This window comes from Numenius arquata, chromosome 12 (assembly GCF_964106895.1).
Source record: "Numenius arquata chromosome 12, bNumArq3.hap1.1, whole genome shotgun sequence".
In the NCBI taxonomy this organism is placed as follows: Eukaryota; Metazoa; Chordata; class Aves; order Charadriiformes; family Scolopacidae; genus Numenius; species Numenius arquata.
Window position 1 is genome coordinate 29,471,595 of NC_133587.1, and position 21,249 is coordinate 29,492,843.

Below are 21,249 nucleotides of genomic sequence, written 5' to 3' on the forward strand. Positions count from 1 at the left end.
GCCTAAAATTCTTGCCCTGTGTTATTGCTCTCTCAGCATATTCTCATTAAACACAGTCAAGTGAAATGTAGCTCATGTTGTAGCGTGGAGGCAGATACCAGAGTCTGTTAAACTGCCCACCTCCAACCTCATACCTGTGCCACACACATGACTGCAGACATATCAGAAAATAGGAAAAGAAACTTCCTCTGCTGTCAATGCAACATACTTTCTTCCAAAACCGCCTATTTCCTGCTTCTACCAAAGTGAACTTGACTTCTACACAGTTACAAGAATCTGCCTGCACAGTGTCTGTTGTTACAAGGAAGGACATTTTAAAAATAAGGCAAGGTTGTGTGCTCCAGAGCACTGAAAGAGCGGAAGCATGACTTTACCGACTAAGTTGCACTTTAACTTGAAGGGTAGATGTTAGCCTTAAATACCCTCATCCCCTGTTGCTTTTCAAAAGTTTCGGATAGCCTTTTTACACATCAAAGATTGAATATATTCAACTGCCCAATTAACGTCCCCGCTAAGGATCCCTCTGCCACTGAGGGATGTCCATTTGGACAGTGCTCTCTTCAAGAGGCCTCAACGTTTTTTTTTTTAGGAATGATAAATTTTAAAACCATTAACAGTTTTGGAAAAAAAAAAAATCACCTGGAATCTAAGTTTGCATTATGGATCAAGTCTAACTTAATAACTTTGAAATTTCTGTATGTGTAAAAAAGCAGCCATATCCTTAGCTATCCCTCTTGTACAGCATATTGACATAACAGTAGCCTGAAGGAGCAAAGAGACCAGAATCTAATCTGTACCTTCTTTTGAGGAAGATCTCGTCACACTAGAACTAGCATCTCTGTCCTGGGAAAGAGATTCACAGCTACTATACCATTAAGTTCCCAAAATTAGAAGTTTGCTTCAGATCTTATGGATTTTTGTACCCAAAGTTTCAGTGCTCCAAATTATCAGGTAGTCTAATAATGTACTTTTTGAAAATTTCCCTTGTAATCTTAGGTCTCCTGGCTCCCAGCAGCAAATACATCACCATTTCCTCCAGAATGCTGATAAACTCTCCCCATTCCACCATTCACTACCTCAACCTAACATGTAATACCTCACTGTCATCTCAGTATATCTCAGCTTTCCCATCTTCGTTTACATTTAAGCAGGGAAGAAATGGCCTCAGTTGCATTACAGGGGGCAGACAGGAGAAGGGTATTGCTGAGTGACTGCCTTGCCTGGTTATGAAGGGTCAGGACATTTTCATACCAGGAGAGAGCAGAAGATTAGGAGCCTAAACCATGAGCGCTCAGAAAGAAACTAAGCCATTCATGTTAACCTGCTGCGTTTAGGTGAAAAACAGCCATATGTGGAAAACACTATCAGAGCTAAGAGAAATGAATGCCACTAACTGACATCAAAAGCAACATAAATGGCACCCAGGCCTGTTAACTATAAAAATTAAGAATATGCATGAAGTCAACTTGATACAAGAGTAGAGGAATATTTTCTCCAAGATCTCCTCCAACTTCTTCTGAATTCAAAGACAGTAAATCTTGTTTGGCAATACCAATAACAAATGCTTGATCGCTTTTCTGTTGATTAAATAGTTGGCACTAAGCTGTCTGATAAAAAGATAATATGGTATTTTGCCAGGTCTTTTAATTTGCACTTTTAAGTGCAGCCTTATTAAGTGAATAGCAGTATCAAATGCTGATTAATGTACGCCGTCACTCCTTTGGCTGTCCTCCCTCCTTCACTCCCTCTCTATCCAAACCTTTCAGGTCACTGAAACAGAACAAGTACTTGGCCACAGAAGGAAGCTCATTTCTGAGCTGGAGGTCAGCCCACATCTCCTGGTTCTTAATCCAGTGGACCAACCACAAACTGCCATATCCTCGAACTCCTGCCTACACTCAAGAAAATCAGGAAACGAAGATGTACATGAAGCACTAGGAGTTGAATAACATTGACTTGAAAATAGAGCCTTCACTATTCAAACACATACCTGATTGTTGATGGTATAGTTAAGAACTTTATACCATTCATTAATAAAGCTGTCATTGTCAGATTGAATTAAGAGCTCAGTTCCTTGACGGGTTTTTAGCTTTAAAGAAATAAGAACAGGTATCATCAGAATTGGTAAATACACTAGAATTCAAAAGTGAAATTATAAATCAAATTAAACTTCTCCCTAGTATAACTTTTAGATAATATATAGCCGCTCAAGAACACTTACCAGTAAAAACTTAGTAAGAGTCTGCTTAAAATTTAAAAGCATATCCCATACAGACTTATTAAAAATGGACATTTCTTGCAAGTATTAAGATATATCTACATTTGAGCAGGAAGAAATGTAGAAAACTAAGTTTTTGATTTTTAGTTTAGAGAAAAAAAATCTTAAGTCATTAAAGTACATAAAATTCTGTATTTAAATAAAATCATTCACCTCAATAACATTCTTTTTGCTGGATTTGTCCTTTGAGGCCCAGTCAATCAATGCACCTTTGAGATCCACCGTAAATTCTGGCTTAGACTGATTGACACCAAACTTCTGGAAAAAAAGGAACAATGATGACAAATTTAAAAACAAAGAAACTCCTAACAGGTACAGAGTCTTGCAATCCTCCAAATATACTATATATTATTTACAGTCTATACAATTTAACCCAAATAGAGTACTTTGCCACAAATCAACAGGCAAGATATCAGGAAAACAAAAACCACACAGAAAACACCCTTTAAGCATGCCTATTAAAAGCTGCTCTAAAGCCCTTAACATTCCCTAACTTCAAACGCCAACCAGATTCCAGCAGAGCTTTTTTTCCCCATTCACAAATGGTAGAAGTTCACACAGCAGTTGATTGTAGCTTGATTTTAGTCAAGACAGTCACTAACTTTAAACAAAACCGGCTAACAAGTAACTGAACAACAACAACAAAACTTGTCAGTTAGTCAACGGTTGTATTTAAGGCCAAAAATCAAACCACATATAGTAGGTTTGCTAGACAGGAATCACATCCCTCCTGCACTTAAAGAGCACTTTCAGTTTTTACGTTTTCATTTATATGTATATATAGTGTATATATTATTTTTTTCCAACAATGCTTTTCACTTTATTTTACAATTTTCTGTAGAGCTTCTATTGAAATACTGGAGCATATCCTAGCAAGTAAACAGAACTCAATTTCACTGTCTAGCTACTAAACAAACAGAAAATAAATGAAGTGATAAAAAAAACCACAACAACCACATTTAACCCACAAGTACCCTTCAAACAATTTGGAAGAAAATATCAGGAAGCCATTTTCACATTTAGATTAGGTATCACAATTTTTAAAAATCAAGTACTTTTACTAGGGTTTCAACCTACACCACATAGCTTTGAAATACCATTCCTCAAGGAAACCAATTCAGTGACCCATACAAACAGAAAGCTCTAATTGTGAGTAAAATAAGGGAAAGCTGCTAAGTCGCTTGGTTGTGGCACAGAAATGTAATGCTGTAGTTCTAGGGAAAGCTTGTAGCATCTGATTCATCAGAAAGGTTCTTTTCTATTTCTTTAAGAAGCCTTTGATGTGTGAAGCTGTTCGTGTGACAGCTCTGGCGGATGTTAAGCCCCAGGACAAGCTCCTTGCTGCGAGCACAAGTTTCCAGCCTGAACAACAGCAGCCATATCCAAGGGGAGAAGAAACGGTTCAGAAAACAGAACTAATCTGCTGCTTCTGATTAAATTCCCAGCATGGATGTTAATTAATGCTAATTGTGTTTCAGAAAGGCTGTTTACCACTGGAAAAACTCCCTGCTTTGAGTCCTGAGGGCAATTAAGTGTTGAATGGAAAGTAGCATCTTAACTTCTTTATTTTACCCGTGAAATATCAGAATATTTCTAATTTACCCAATGCCAAATAGCACTTGGAAAAAAAAAAAAACCACCTTCCGCTTTCTAACTTAATTGTCGAAGACCCCTTCCAAGAACATTTCTTATTAATTAGAGCAGAGCTTTTGAGAGAGGCCCAGCTCTCTGCTGTTCCACAGGAACAATCTCTGGGCCATTACGGCTCTCGCGGCTGTGGGTGGCTACGCAGCAGCTGCCTGTTTGAGAGGGATTCACATAACTGTTTCGCATACAACCAAAGTGCCCCAGCCACACACTTCCTGACAGCCTAGATCAATCTTGCTGTGTGTTGGAAAAAAAGATAAATCAATTTATAGAGTTTGGCACTGGAGAGAGCAGGAGCCGAATGCCAAAGTCCTCTGCAGGATCAGGGAAGGATTCACTAAAAACGTTGCCCAGATGATGCTCAGAAGCATGGTGCTGCCAGTTGTCCTAGATATGAATCTGTCCTAGAGTCACACAGCTGAAATACAGTCAAAGTCTGACAGCTCTCCCTAGGAAAAAAGCCTAGTCATGGGATGTGCTTATGGTAGTTATACAGCAGAGAGAACTTCTACTTTTTCGAAAGAATAGGTTTGAGGTTTTTTTTGCTTTAGACATAGTAGATGCTGTGTAGCTGAAGGATTGCCTTGAAGATGTGTCCTACATCAATAAATAGAAAGCCTTTTCAATCTTTTCAGGAGTTCTCTCCAAGTTCTGGAAGCTTCCACAGGACATGCCACGCAGTCCATACCATAATATATTCCAGCATTCTTTGGAAACAGAACTGAATGTTATTTATGGGAAGACTTTGGATGTACAAGGGACACCTGTCATTCTTGTAATTCTGTTTCTAATGAGCGTTGTATAGAATGTTTTAATTCCAAGTCTTCCGCAGATGGACTGTGCAGAGCTGAGGAGACAGATGCTCCCTTGTGGCTGGTAAGGGAGCTCCAGAACTTACTGCTTTAACAAAAAAAAAAAAAAAAAGAAAAATATGAAGATATTCTATATAGACACAGTAACATGATGGAAGTTTTTTGAAACCAGTCTCTGACAGGAGTATTTGCATTCCAAATAGTTTTCATGATAATCAACTGAGCTCCTGTAGAATCAGCTGTGCAATACTAATGAACTGTAGTAACATGCACGTAACATCCTTGGCCATAGACACAGTGGTATAACACAGTAAACAAGATTTTGCACCCAGATGAAACCTTGAGAGCATTTATTTCCTTGATGTTTGAGAAGCTTACCCACTTTTGGTTAACCACCACTGATAACCTCTGCTACTGAGGACATGCACCCATTACAGAAGGTTGACAGATGAATCCTTCTAAGCAGTTACCATTTGCTGTGTTTTATGAGCCTCACTGCTAAAATTCGGCAATAGCTATTACTACTCATTCACACCAAAAGTTGACACACACCTTCTTCTAATAGTTGAAATTTAAATTTCTGTGAAAAGACATATTAAAAAATCCACAGATTACCTTGTAGAAAGTAGCATTTTAAAGAATACCAAACTGTGTATAAATTATCTGTTCCAGTCTTCCACATACATAGCAATGAATTTGACAAAGAAAAGCTAGTTGCATAATTTTTAGCACAAGGTTAATAAGAACAAACCTACAGTTACTCCCCCTTACAGGAAAAATCTAAAACTTAAGGTACTGGTCATCAAAACAGTCATTCTAGAAGTCTCAGGAATCTTAACCAAACTCAAAACATACAGCGCTCTCTCTCCACTCTTCAGGAACTACAAGCCAGGATACCAAAATAATTTTAAACATTTCAAAATCTTGAAGAAGTCAAATTATTGAAACATTGCTTTTAATGCCTTCAGCATATGATTTTTTTTCAAGAAAGGTTTAGTTTGATTCTGATAAGAGTGCTGAGAAAGCAATATTAAAAACCAATAAAGCAACCAGACAAGCTTGTTTGTTTCTTCTAATAGTAGAACCATTATCTAAATGCCTCCTCACTCACCTTTAGCAACAAGCTTCCATATTAGTTACCAACACTTTATCAGTTTCTGATAAACAGCAGTTCTGTGCTTGGCATCTGCACTTCAAAACACAACTAACTACTGATGCTTAAATTATATATAAAGATCCATACAAATTTACATCAGCTTTCTGTATGTGGTATATACATCCTTGAGCTCTTTTCCTTGCAGCTTTTTATGCATAACATTTACATTTTGGGGTATTCCAATTATAGCTAGAATTAACCAAAAACATGTACATCATTGTATCAAAGGCATCATAGGCACTTTACTAACATCCTAAATTAGTTATGTTAGAAAGAATTAGACACAAAATATCTGTTAAAAAACTGACCATATCATGCTGTTTATTAGTCAAGACACTAGTGGTCCAAATAGTCCAAAAATTTGGGATTATAATTCTGGCACTGATGAACCAGATACTCTTTTTACTTTGTTCATTAGAAAAATTACAGGATTATTGCAATAAACTTGTGTTAATTTGCACCCTGGGTGACCTTCTGCAAACAGGATACACAAGGTGTTATATGAAGTGACAAAACTTAAACCTTGGAAAAATTCAAATTTACTTTCAAGATTAGTGGCAGATAGCCTTACTGTGACAAGAGGCATGCAACAAGAACACATACAGTGATAGCTGAAACTTGGTCAGAGTTTACATAGGTGACAGCAGGTCGACGACTGAGAGCATTTTTCCAAGAAGAAAGCAGCGAGAGCAGGAGCTCAGGAATTGAGCCCCCTTGGCAAAATGACTTGATGAGAAAAAGGAAGAAAAGTGATGAAGTCACAAAACAATGCACAGAAAAGAAGATATGGTTATATCAATCACTAGATGAACGCTAAACAAATATTCTTCTCATAAGACGAAGAAATGTAATTCTTAACGATGTGTCAAACTGTTAGACTTGACTTCATTTTATTAAAATACTAACACAGATCAAAGTTTGAGAGGTGAAATTTTTAACACCCCAAAAAAATTTCAGAGAGCAAAAAGAGTGTGTGCTGAATATTTAATAACATATTTACAAAGCCAACTGTGAGTATTCAGGTATATAACATAAGGTCTTTGAAAGAGATTCTCCCTTAATATTTCCAGCTTCACTTTATTCTGTTCATACTGTTGATATTTGTCTTGGTGACCCTACTCCAGTACTTGACAGTACACATACCTGACCGTGTCACACAGAAATACTGTGACTATGATACTTTTGCTACACTTAAACTATCAAAAGAATTTATGCCTTTTTCCCCCCGCTACCAAATAACTGTATTTGGAAGGTATAAACACAACTCACACTAGTATCCCTAAGCAATAAGCAGAGTTGCATGATTATCTTTTACAGATAATTCATTTGGGCACACATTCATTCATAACAGGATCATACATTCATAAAGAGTATCTCAGTTTAGCACTGTGTCTTTTAATGATATTAACACACAGTTAAAATAATGGGGTTTTGATCTACAGCTACATTTGGATTAACAATATTAATAGCTGTAATATAGTTTTTGGAACTTGACTAGTTACTCAGGTGAAATGTTTTACTTTCCAAACATTCATATTTATACCTACAAAACTAAAGTACTTTTTGGATCCTTAGCTATAAAAGTAAATTGCAGAAGTTATCAGTTTCCATCATTAATATTAGCATGCCAGAAAAATAGCAGTATTCTTTGTGCTTTGAGACTAAATATCAAAGCTCACTTCGGAATGGCAAGGAATTTTCATTTTATGAAGTAGGGTGATGAAACGGAACTTGACTAAACAATAGACAATGACTAAAGGGCATGAAGGAAAGTAAAGGAATGAGTTTTAAAACCTTCCAAAACCCAGTACTTCCTGCTTCAAAGCTCACTTTTTAAGGTTCTTCAATATTTCTTCAACATATTTTGTTATAAAAGTTACATTAAAAAAAAATTCACAAGTTCTGTTCCTTTTCTTATGGCAGTATTTTTCTCACTGATGAATAATGGCAATTTTATTTACCTAGTGTCTCAAAGTTTACAGGTGGGAAAGTCAGCAACTTTCAGATATATACGTGTTTCTATGCCTTGTTCTGTGCTTTGTCTCAGGTACACACCACGTTCCCTTCGCCCACACACACATGCTGTGGGCAGATCCCGTAGGTCACCAAATCCACTTCCTACCAGACAGTATAATTTACCTTATCTCATGCCTCTTTATTCTTTTTCCTTCCTTTCTCGTTTCCTTCTGTTTAACCATCTTACCCAACTTTACTCTTTCCATTCTCTTCTACCCCAAATGTTATTTATCCATCCTCATCCCCCTTCCCCCCACCCCAAACACCCTTTCTATAGCAACAGAAGGACAAAAAAAATGATGTTTCCAGCTCTGAAATGAACTCTAAAATCCTTTAGAAAAGAATTGTCAATACCAATTCACTACTCAAAAAGAAGCGCAGCAGGAAAGAGTGAGCCAAGTAGAAAGATCAGCAAAGCACAGCAAGATAGTATATATCTGTAAGATGCAATTCTGCTGAAATTCGCATGATAATACACTGGAATAATGAATACTGAGTCTGACATCTCTTTAGATACTCTAGGAGACTGACACAGTTTAATGTCAGACCTCCAAAAGTAAATCGTAGATAAAAGAACCATTTCTATACCTATTAATGTGGGAATGCAGCTGGATAAATATAGCCAATTTAATTATAGTGCTATTAAACTAGAGGTGATAAAAAAATTGAATAATCATCATCTTCAGTGCGACGTTTCTCTTTAGGTCTTCATCAGGTATCAAAATAGATATAAATACCTGTCACGCACTATGCAGATAAAAAACAAAATATGGAATCCAGCAAGGCAAAGACTAAATGATAAAACAACAATACTACATTATTCAAATAGCCAAGTGCCAGACTATTTTCTCTATTACATGTATCACATTCCAAATTACCTGGTTTAAGGAAAAATATCCAAGGACAGTAAAACAAACTGTTTAGACAAACACAGTAAGGAACACAAATATTTGGCCTCAAGCAGAAACTTCAAGCTTACAGGGCACCTGAATACCTTTTTGTCAGGCTCTTACTTATCAAATATAAAAATGTTTCTGAAATATAAGAAAGTAAAATTGGTTTTCTTCTCATTCTATATCATAATTGTTACATTAAACTATTTTCTTTATAACTTACACACACTTTTTTTTCTAAATTATGCATGCATATTTGTAGGACTTAAATACTGATAAGACGGCTTTTATTACTGTGCTTTATGTGATTAACAGCAAAATGAGGGTGGGGGTTGTTCTTGAGCTTACCCAGCCAGTTCCACTTCCTTGGGTTTTAGTGAACAGCAGTGACGAACCTTGTAACACTGCCCAGGATGACATCCAATTCTTTCTGTAAATATTTGTAAACAAACACAAGATAAATTGTCTTTGATGGTAGATATTTAAACTGCCGATCATTGCTACCCAGCTGACCTGTATGTTAATACACTTAACCATATATACAGTCATTATTGCCATCAGTAAGTCTTAATTGCTATCATATTTGTAGAAAGGAACATATGTTAACAGTCCCAGCCTGACCATCAAAGTCTAAATCAAATAAAGCTAATTAGTAGTGGAAGCAGTTCACCAGGAGAAACACCATACAATTATAATTTCAAAGGGGCTAATCTGGAACACTCAGCCTACTGTGTACTTGTAGACTATGCCAAAGTACTGCATAATTCTGAAAGTGATTGATCATATCTAACTGGGTTGCAAGTGTCCCGTGCTTATGTAATAAGCTCATTTACATTGGCAATAAAATATTTGCTACACATCTAAAGAACGCAGTAAAAGAACAAAATGAGTTGTTCCAGCTGTCTGACTATTTGCTTTTATGCCTGAGTACCTGTCCTCCTGAGGTTAAAAAAAACAAAAATCTTGACAAGCCCTGACAATCTATTTCCATTTCCCAAATATTAATTATTATTCAACAGCTCTCAAAGTGACAGGATGGCCACGTCGCATCTTCCTGTGTAGCAGCCCAGTAGTACAGACCAATGATTCCAACAGATGCAACCTAAGTGGTGAGAGTCTACTGTACCAGTAGCAGCTCACATGAGCCACTGTCCACCCTTTCCTACCAAGCTCTTAGGAATGGATCCGAAGAACCAAACTGGGGGTCAGATGTGCTGCCCAGCTGCACTCGACTAAGTCAGGGTGGCTCTGGAAGATCAGCTGGGTGCTGACTATTTAATCCTCAAGAAAAGCATGCTTCATGTATCAGAAGTCTGGGAAACACTGATTTAGATAACACAGTATTAGACCTAAATGATTACATTAAAAAAAATTAAAAGTTAAAAAGTAAAAAGTAAATCTAAATTAAATCTGAGGATGTGCCATATTTCTGCAGTATTTAACACCGATTCTTTGCAAAACACCCAAACTGTAACTTAGACAGCATTACTTGATTATACATTATGATTTATAATGTAAATGCCTGCCTGTAAGGCAAAGAAAGGAAGTTAGAAATTAGGTCATTCATCACCTACAGGGAGACCAATACTCAGCGACACATTCTGCTTCAAACCCTTCACAAGCAGAGTGAAGGAAGAATTAGGGAACGCACAACATGCACGTTTCTTGGAAATTAAAGGAGATGAAGTGAAAGTCTGAAAGTCCCTCTTACACTGATTCTATCCAAAGAACAAGACAGGTTATAACCTATACAGATTTTCTCTTAAATAAATCAATCCCATTTTTAAAAGCTGTCTCTCATCAGCCCACCTTCATGAAATCACTGCCCTGTGTGGAGCCCTGGCATACATGAGCCTCTGGCTCTCTGAAGTCCACTATCTTTAGCTCACTGGAAGGAACACATACTTTGGGATAAGGAAACACTGTGTTCTCCTGAAAACCTCTAAGGCAAATTCAGCCAAAAAGAATGCTGTCCTAATATAAAAGTCAGATGCCTTACACAAACCCTTACGCACATGTACTTCTAGAACTCCAAGACTTACCGAACTTTCTTCCCATTTTCTGTAATTTTTGTCACATTCAATAATCCATACTTCTCTTGACCCTGTAAGATAGAGTAAGACAAATATATAGGAAAATCTGCTTCTATTGCCATCATGACACTGAATTCAATCCCCCAAATAATCAATTTCTGGTAATGAGCCATCTTTGCCCATGTTATAACTTCAAGAAGCTACACAGAGATCAGCAAAATCATAATTCCTCTGGGGAAGTACTCATTACCATTCAGAGGATAAAAAGCTTTCTTTCTTCAAGGCCTACGTTCTTTAGGTTCATTTGTGGTACTAGTTAGTAGAAATTTTAAACGTAAGTTATAATGATTTGTGTAACAGCATGTTTGTGTTTGTGTCTTTTACTAAAAAAGGAGATGGCTGACAAACAAACAGCCCAAATTCTCTGACAAAAATCTTCCAAGTTATTTTAAAATAATTGCATATTTTAATTAAAACATGATTGAAATGCATAAAAATATTAACATATTCATTTCAAAAACAGACGAGTGAAACACTGATGTCCTATTTTTTCCTATCCCCAAGCAAAATATTAGAATTTTAAACTATTTAGTTATGTCTTGTTGATGAAAATAATTTATACTGGCATGCCTCTGTACAAATTTGGAGATCAGTCAGCAACAGTGGAAAAAGAACACCGGTAAACAAGGTTATTTGCAAGTTTCAAATATTTGGAGTGACTATTTCTAGTTTCTATGAAAAAAAAAAAACAAACGAGCAAAAACAAAGCCACAAATGTTTGGAAGAATATTCTAGGCTAAAAAGGAAAACCATTGATTTATACCCTCTGTGACTCTGAAGATGGGCATTTTCTCCTGTCACCCCAGCCTTATCCTACCAGTCAATGGTGCTAAAGGAAAGTTAAATTTTTTTTTTTAATCAATTCCTTTTCATGAACAGCTTCCAACAGTTCCTAATTTAAGAACTAAGCCATTAGTTGAAACAATCAACCAGGGAAAGGATCCAAATTAGCTTTATCGTAACAAAAACGTCCTCAATTCTAGTTCCAAAGAAAACGGAATATATACCCTCTTCAGCATTCTCCTCTAAGTCTCAAGCTTAAGTGGACCATAATTGCAGAATACACTATTGAAGAGAAACTTTTTGCTGGAATACTGTGACAACACTTATGAAACAAATAGATCTATTTATCATCAATCTTAAAAATTTTACCTACATGTTTCAAGCACAGCACATAAAATACAAAAATGACATGTTTTCAAGGCTAGTGTTTAGCCAGCGGTTTAGATGTTATTTCAGTCCAATGGTTAACTGCTACTCCTACTCAGTCTAGTATCTCCATTGGGCTGGAATACCTTCCCAAGCCAGTGATATATACATTATTTTCCAAAACTAATATTTTCATAGAAGAAATGAGGCACTTACCTCACTCACCCTCAAAAAAAAAAAAATAGCCCATTTTTTAGCTCACTTTGTGATCCATGCAGAGCACCACTAACAGCCCTATGCATTGCCCTCTCCTAAAAAAGCTTTGGCTTTAGTAAGTGGCCTGTTGCCATCTTTCACAGTGACTGAGCAACCCATGACCACTTTCTCAAATAAATTATGGTTTTAATAAACTACTCATGGTAGAACAGGTGGGAATAGTCCAAAGGAGAGTTATTCAGAAGCAGTATCACAATGCCCTACTTAGCAGCAACACTAGGGGGTACTAATGGGAAAATTAATGTAATCAGGGAAAAGGAAGTAGAAAGCAAGTTAAGAATCAAAATACACAAAAGTTAACCAGCTTTCTTTGTAAGATTAAATCCCATGCGACAGCTAAAGAAAATACAGATTATTTTTTTCTATTATCTAAAGCAGCAGCAAGTTCTTCTACAAAATACAATTTTAATAATTCAAGATCTGAGCCATATTTAAACAAATTAGAACACATGCAGCAATAATTGCTTGTAAGACTATAAACTATGCTTGCTTAATAAACAATGTTTATTTTATTGTGGAAAACTGTCTGAAGAGTTGTAAGAATGGATCAGCATGAATAAGCCACAGAACCATTCCTCTGCGTGCAAAGTAAGAATGAAATAGGAGAAGTTGTGCCTTTAATGCCCTGAGCTACCTACTAAAGGGCTGCTAAAATTGATCAAGGCACATGTTCCAATACTGCTGTAGTACAGTTCCAATTTTTTTTAAATATAAAAACTTAATTTTTTTATTTCCCACTGTTTAAAAAGCAACAATCACATTTAAAATATTAACAGATTTTTTGTATCAGTTTAACATTCATGACTTTAACAAGCTTAAGTTTTCCTCCCAGCAGTTACTCCTCTAAATCAAAAAGACACAGTTTATTTATGTCTTTTCAAGGAGACTGAAACACAACTAAAAAAATAAAAGATATCAAATACTCCTAACTATTTCTGACCACTGACAGTGAGAGATTCTGTGGAGTGGAGGAGTTTGTTTCTGCTTTTACCTTCCAAGTTGCTAGGTGAGAAGAAATGATTGTTGGAGGAAATAACCCGAGTTCTATATAAATTGACGTAAGTTAAAAAAAATTACTGTGGAATAAAGTTAATCTCCTATCACCAAGCTGTATATAAACCAAAGATATTTACATTTTTTCTGAAAGCACAGTTGGACGCAATGCATTCCTTTTAAAACGTAAAGCCTTCAAATAGTTTTATCCCATTATTTTTCTCAATAACAAGTAGGCTTACCCTCAATTCTCTAATCATGAATAGCCCAGTTTCTACAACATCTACTTATCTATTAAAACACTTTGCATACTGACTGTGGCTTGATGCTTTGGTGAAGAAGGAGAGGACTCGTTTTCAGGAAAACTGGCCTTAGAAGCAGTTGATGATTCCTATAAAATTCAAATAGGCAACATAAGTTATTATCTTTCTTACAATTCCTTTCATTTTTTTTTAGCCCTAAGGATACTCTCTCTCTCTTTATACATGCTCACACATTACCAAAAAAAAAATATGTATTTTTAACCTGGTATGATATTCTCAGATAGTTATATTATAAACATACTTACTAATCAGTGATCTTACAAGATTTACAGAGAACAATGAAACTGGGTTAATTAGCACATATCCATTTGAAAAAAAATGTTAATACTTACTGTATCAGCTTAAAGCAAAGTTTCCATCCTTATTAAGGGGCAGATTTTTTGTATGACATTGCTATTAATTTATGAAGCACATTTATAACAGTAACTTATTACAGGGCACCATAAAATAAAAATCAAGATTTTAAAGAACAGGTGATGTTCCTGTGTGGTTAGTAAATATAAGATTAGTACAATCAACTGTTATACATATAGAAAAGCATATGCCAGCTCTATTAATTTTTGTGAGTCATGATCATTAGTTTCCTTATAATCAAGCACTGAAAATTTCTAAAGATTCAGGCTTTTGGTTTTTTGTTTTAAACTAGATGTTAACTATGAACCAAATGAAAGTACTAAATCTCTGAAAACTAGAAAAATTGCCAGTCTGGAACAAAAAAGGCATGTGCGTTTCTTCTGAACTAATGATTGCTTTGCACAAATATGCCACTTGAAGAAAAAGAATTTAAAACAGAAGAAAAACGTCACTTGTTCTGTTACTGTTAACACGCTTCTCCTCCTCCCTCTCCTTAAGTCCCTTGGTAGCTCTCCCAAACTCAGTTTGCTTTTCCAGCATTGCATAACACTCTGCACACCCGTGCTTTAAAATTCACTCGTAAATCTACCTACAGAAGTGGCCTACTAGTTCTTTTAGTAGCACAATAACAGAGAACATTAGCAATCCTAAGAACAGCCTAAGAGTTCCGTATTTTCAGATGTCTGTAGGGGGGGAAAGAAAAAGTTGATTTCAACTTTGCTCCTCCCAGGAAGGTATTTTTTCCTCTGCTTACCATTTTTTTTCAGATGATAGCTACATAGAGGTATGTGCAACAGCCAATAAACAGTTAACAAATACATCTGATATCATAAAATTCTGTCAGCCATGGCAACCCCCACTTTCACTCTGACACATTTCAAGCACTCTTTTGACTGGCTTTTTTCACAGAATTGAGTTGTGTTGTTTTTCCAGGAAAAACAAATAAGGAAAATAAAAAGAAAATAGCTTCCCCAGGAGTCAGTTAAACAGCTAACTTGAGGTTGATGTGCCTATCCAGGTAATACCAGTTGGTCTTCTGCCTATTTCATTCTGAATTTGAGATAGCTTTCATACAGTAAGCAATTCTGGAACAAGAAACCCAGTCATGAACTATTCCCTTTCCACATATATATTCTGCTTTAAATTAGTAACAGTGTACTTGTCACTGGTAATAGAATGGGTGCATCAATTTACTAAACAAATTTTGTCTTTCCACAAAGTGCTAGTTTATTGCTCCACATTTTGATTTTCCCAAATCATTAACATTGTGCTTTATATGAACTATATAGCCTTCTCACCATTAAAAAAATACATGTTGTCTCCATGTTTTGAAGCTGTTAAAGGAAATTGACACTACTGACTTAGACTTTACAAATGTGGCTCACATATACAGTTTCTTTTAGTTATTACACTAAGTATTTCTACACTTTCACATTTGCTTCACTAAGTTGAAGCTCTTGAAGGTCTTGAAGGAAAGTAAACAACTCCACTTATTCAGTGTTTTACAAGAGCTTCTTCATTCACTGCAGCATGACATAAAGGTCGTTCCAAAACAGAAGTGTATCTTATGCCAAAAAATAAGATAATTCTTCCTTTAAAATCGAGGCCAAAACTTTAAGCTATCTCCAGCAGAACTGTTCATACCTGTGAAGTGTAAACTGCACATGAGGCTAGAAGCGCCTGCTCAGCTTTGATTTACCAGGACTCCGTGTAGGCTGTCCTCACGCTGTGCCACAGAGCACTCGGTACAGCAGGATGTGTACGGAGGAGCAGGGAGGGGAAAGCAGCAGTAGAGGGACCTCGGAATCGCTCGAGCTAAACTAATGCCTGCAGGTGCAAAGTCTCCAGCTGAGCACGGTCCACTGCCTCCTCAGCACCACGTGTGATATATTCTAAACTGACAGCTCAAAAGCTTAAGATCAAATCCAATAAATCCTACTCTGAGGAACTAAGTCAACTCATGACAACCCACTCTCCTATACTCCATTTCAACAAGGGAAGCTATTAAAACATACCGGAAACAACAGGTCAAGCAAGTAACATTCTGGGCATCAGATCCATTTTAATTACAACTACTGCATTTTGTCCATTTAAGTTTGTCTTTGACATTTGCAATTACACAGGCCCACTTACAGGCTCTTCTCCAAACTCCCAAATCTATATTCATGTCATTTTTCCCTGTATCTTTAGAAGAAGGGAGCTTACAGTGCCGCTTCCTGGTATCTCATGCTGAGATTTCAGCATTACAAAGTATTTCCACTTCCACGAATCTTGGGATGGGCTGCTGTAAAGTTACAGAAACCAGCAAGTCACCACCCTACAACGTCCGTTCCAGTCCCTCCCAGCTCAGCTCACGTCAGCTCTCCTCACCCATGGGCAGAGCATCCCAGCACAAGCAGTAACGGCTGGGACAAAAATCAAACTGAAGGGAGAGCAAGGGAGAGTCTCTGTCTCCTTAGTGGCCTAAACAGCATCTGTTACTGTACAGCCCAAAACAGACTATCAAGAACATGCCCTAAGAAGGGGCAGAAGACAGCTTTTGTTGTTACTGACCCACAGCTCTTTTCAGACTAAACACCCAACTCGGCTCTAGACAGGATCAAAACCAAGCGTTTCAGCACTCTCAGTTCTGTCCTCTGTCCATATAACAGTCCCACAACCCTGCTGTAACCACACACAGCTTTTCCTCTTTCCTTGAGATATTACAGTGGAGATCAACGGAACAGTCATTAAAGGGATAAATCCCCTATATAATACTACTATTTCCAGCTTTAAGGCATAGTTTTCACTTTAGCAAGTGCAGCTTTCATTTCAATTCTATTAATATTTCAATTGCTCATCTGCAATCTTTCAAGTGTATTCTTACTTGGTGTTTCCTAAAATTAAAACATTCAGGTGTGAAATATCACTATACCTTGCATGAGAACCTCACCCACATGCATAGTTCTTGAATTCAAATCTTAATTACACTCCATAGCCTTAAGTGAATTTGGAGACTCTGAATTGTAAGTAAAATGGCTGTACACATCAAACCCTCAACTAACACTAGTTAAAATACTTCAAGGATAACAAGAAAAGAGCTACTACTCACAAACAGTAGTAAAGTTACCAAACAGCCCTTGGTTTCATCAAATGTTATACACAATGATACAATAGAACATAAGAAAAAGATTTCAGAAATTCATGCATACTCATCTCTGCTAGATTAATTGCTTTACGCATCAGAAACAGTTGGTATTCCAGCACATGCTGTTTAACTTGCTCCTACCTTATCGTTGGTGTCCAACACAATTGTGCTGTGCCTCCATTTTGTTAAAACTATTGGTTCTTGTAGCCTCCTGTCCAGACTCCTACTCTTTATTATATCTCTCTGCTGCTGTGGTGAAGCATTATACTAAAGAAGAGAAAAATCAAACTGTAAGTAGAATCTAATCCATGCAAACAAGACTTGGACACACCATTCACACACCTTCACAGTGCAAACTTTCAGATTTCTGATGTCACCCAGGGAGTGAAAATACCCATGGCTTTATTTTGCATTTAGTTTTCAGAACTGTCCTTTCTGCTATAGTCCTCTCCAAGGCAGTACCTAAGACTGGCCTGTTGGAATAATACTCTCCATCGGCAGAGAGATGTTTGATTTCTTGTGCAGCAGCTTACTGCTGATTTTGCAACCAACCAACATATTGAGAACCATCAAGGAATTAGAATAAATACAGGTTTTAAACATTAACTCATCATGTTGCCCTGACAGTACTATACTGCCTGTCCAGCTCTTGTACAAGCAAACGAAGACCCTATTATCCCGCAGTAAGGCATTTTTAGATTAAGTGTTATGATTGTCTGGCTACCATTCTTTTTGACCCAAAGGTTTAGGAAGCCTAGGAGAGGAGACACGGAATTTAGGACTTGCTTTTTCAAAATAATCACATCAAATTACTTATGAAAGGATTTGATGGTGTGAAATATACATAAGCACAGAAAATAAATACTTAGCAGAAAATAGTTTTAAGACTCAGCAGAGCTGTAATAGTCAAGGAGAGAATGGATTTATCAGGACAGAGGTCTTCTAATAACTTAAGAGCATCCAAAGATGCAGAGGCTGAGAAAATGTGAAGGCCATGAGAAAGACCCAGCATTTAATTAGATCTTAGCATTGCAGCATACTTATCATTACTAGCACTGCCATTTTAAGTCATCACCAGCAACACTAAGGTAGCATTATAAAGAATTATGAAACTATTTCAAATGAAGTTTAATACTGAAAATACAAGCAAGAAAAGACAACATCAATGTATGGGTTTTTTTAAAGTCACTAAAAACCTCTTTATTTCTATTAAGTGTCAGAAGACTGAAAGAAACATAAGGCAGCATTTGTAGAGTCACGTAAATGACTAGAATCCACTGGGTAAGAAGTAACAAAGGAAAGTCAAGTGCCCTTTTTATTTAAAAAGCCTAAAGTAATAATCTTTTGCAAGCACACTGAATTCTGTATTTCTGCTACCAATTCCTACTGTAAGCACAGAGCCTCAGGTCTTCAAAAACAGTGTGTGTAGGTATAGGTTATTCTAACAAAGCATGGCAAGATTTAACCTAAACAATATAAATGCTGAATTTGAGCTAAGTTGTATAATGCATTTACAGTTATTGCCCAAATTAAGAACCAGCACTACTACTCCCACGGCAGTCACTATGCTTGCGTTAGCTTTGTATTTTACTATGAACAGAGTTCACGCTCCACTAAGTCAATAGATACTTAAAAGGTAAATTATAACTTTAGTGTTTCATTAAATTATTTCAATATCCGCAACAGTAGTTAAACACTTCCAAGTAAATGGATCTTGCAGAACTGAAAATAAAATTTGGTAGTTCATGCGCAGACAGAAATGAATTAGTTGTCACTGTAGAGATTCACTTCTGAGATCGCACTGACTCTGTGCTGGGTTCAGCACATTTACACTCACAGGAAAACTGCTTCCTTACAATGGTGAGGTTTAAGCAACTCTGTTCCCTTGTTAAATCAAAACAGAACCATCATTCATGCTGCAGTCTAATACCAGCGTACTGTATTGCTATTACTGTATTGCCACTCAGCAGATGTTCCTACAACTCAACCTGCATCAGCAAACTAAGCAATATGCAGCAAAATTACCTGTATTACGAATAAAATCTAAACAATTTTCAATTAAACTATGTCTAAATAGCAGAACATTGCCACAAACTGCATTCCTTGCTGCAGTTCTAAAGCATTTAAGTGAGCAGTTCAGAAACAGAAACATTTATTTCAGAAATATATGCACATTTCAGTGACACTGGTGAATATTATTTATGGAAATCCTCCATGTACTTTCCATTTGAGTAACTCAAGAATTTAAGTTTAAACAGTCAAAGACTTATTTTACGGTAATTTTCCTTAAATTTAAATCTATATTGAGTCAGCAAATAGGCACAAGCCTAATTACAGGTGAACTATATTTAATAGCTGCCTTTGATACCATCACAAGCCACCAGGAGTCAACTCAGCCAACAGACAGCCCCATCTTGAAGGAGAAAGGGCCTGTAAAGTAATATGAAATTCTAGTTTTACAAATCATTTAACAAGAAAGCAAAGCAACAGTATGTGGGGTTCATTAACAAAGCACTGTTAACAACTCGGGACACTGAGCCATGTATCTTCGCAGCTTAAATTATTTGCATTGGTGATATAAACAGCGTTAGTAAACTAATAAGTCCTTAAAAGGAACATTTGACATGTTTACCCCATTTTCTCACAACAGAGGTGTCAAGTAAACATTTTTTGCTGAAGCGTTTGGGGTTTTTTTGGGGGGGTTGTTTGTTTAATTCATTACAAATAGTAGAACACACTACTAAGGGGAAAAAAGAGAAAGCTTGTGTACTTCTGGGCTCAGGACAATCTTCTACTTTTAAAATAAATGGATTGATCTGTGATGCCCAAAGAGAAGACAATCACAGTGAGATACAGATACAGTTTCAGACTGCATTATCCAGCCATATTAGCCATGCTCTAGATTGGGTCGAGCGCACTGGTTTGAGAGTAGCAGCCAGAGCTTTCAGTGGCCAGGTCAGATGCCTACACCCCTGCTACCCCTTGGTCTGCCCCACCAGCACCACCCTCTCCCCCCAACCCTCCTACTGCAAAAAGCCTTGCAGTACAGTTTTGGGGCAGGTTCACTTTTGGACACTCTATAGTCTCACCTGCAGAGCTGTTGTCTCTCCTACAGCCTTTGCAATGATATTTCTCACTGTTAACAGCAATGACAAGCAACTAGGTTGGGCTCTCCTTGCCTCCCACAAAATCTTATTTTTACATAACTCTAAGCAGGCTTTCTATGCCTAAGCCTTGGTGTAATCTTGAAGACAGAGATCAGGCAAAGGCCATATATTGCAATAAACCTGACCCATTCACGACTACACACTGCCTGGTAGGTCGATATCTGCTACACAATGTGCCTTAGTAGCATCTTCTTAGAGTGCAATGCTATTTTCTTACATCTAAAGCTTTTGATAATGCAGCACACAGCTCCGAATATACACGCTGCTGCTCCTTGAAAATCCTCCACAAACTTTTGTCCTGTTTTGCCCCATTACATTAACCCTTCCGGCACATGACCTCCATTTGCTTCCCATTTCCTTGGGGTAACCTCCTATCAAGAAAGGAGGACAGGAGAGCTGTTCATCCTCTGACCGCAGGCACCAGGTAACACAGAATTCTTGTTACAACAGCTCTTGGTGTAGGGTAAGGACACTAGCAGTGTAAATTTAGATCACACGGGGTTATTTTCATTGCTGAATTTGTTCAATGCCTTCACCAGCTATTTAAAGGCTTCCTTTGCCTCAGAATAAAATTTTCTAACTCTCTCAACTGGCCAAGTGATTCATATATCATTTTACCCCAATTGGTGGCATGGCTCAAGGCCATGTCCCAGCCTAATTGTGACTGAAATAAATGTAACACATCCAAGTTATTTGTAGCAGTTGTCCCCATTCTTATGGAGATGACACAGATCTGTCAGCTTTGAGAAAAAAAGATTTTTCTTGGTTTGCGTTAACAACATCCTCAGTCAGACGAAAGGAACTGGGTGGGTGAAGGGAGAAAAAAGTGGAAAACAAGACAGTAAAAGTTAGTAAGGACCCAAAGTTAAGCATTTTACCTTCCTGCAATCAGAGATCAAAACAGCAGCATTTAAAAGTGTTCTGATATCCAGTACCCTTTAGCATCTTATATACTCTACCATATT

General features: G+C 37.0%; 1 protein-coding gene across 1 annotated transcript in view; it reads right to left on the reverse strand.

Annotated features, from left to right (window-relative positions):
* Positions 1–21,249, reverse strand: part of ARHGAP12 (Rho GTPase activating protein 12) — a 73,707-nt gene that overhangs the window by 10,286 nt on the left and 42,172 nt on the right. Inside the window, exons 5-10 of the mRNA XM_074156798.1 lie at positions 17,259–17,384; positions 13,630–13,704; positions 10,845–10,906; positions 9,151–9,232; positions 2,432–2,533; positions 1,991–2,089 (exon numbers count right to left, since the gene is read on the reverse strand). Of these exons, the coding sequence (XP_074012899.1) occupies positions 1,991–2,089; positions 2,432–2,533; positions 9,151–9,232; positions 10,845–10,906; positions 13,630–13,704; positions 17,259–17,384 (546 nt within the window). The remainder of the gene's footprint in view (positions 1–1,990; positions 2,090–2,431; positions 2,534–9,150; positions 9,233–10,844; positions 10,907–13,629; positions 13,705–17,258; positions 17,385–21,249) is intronic.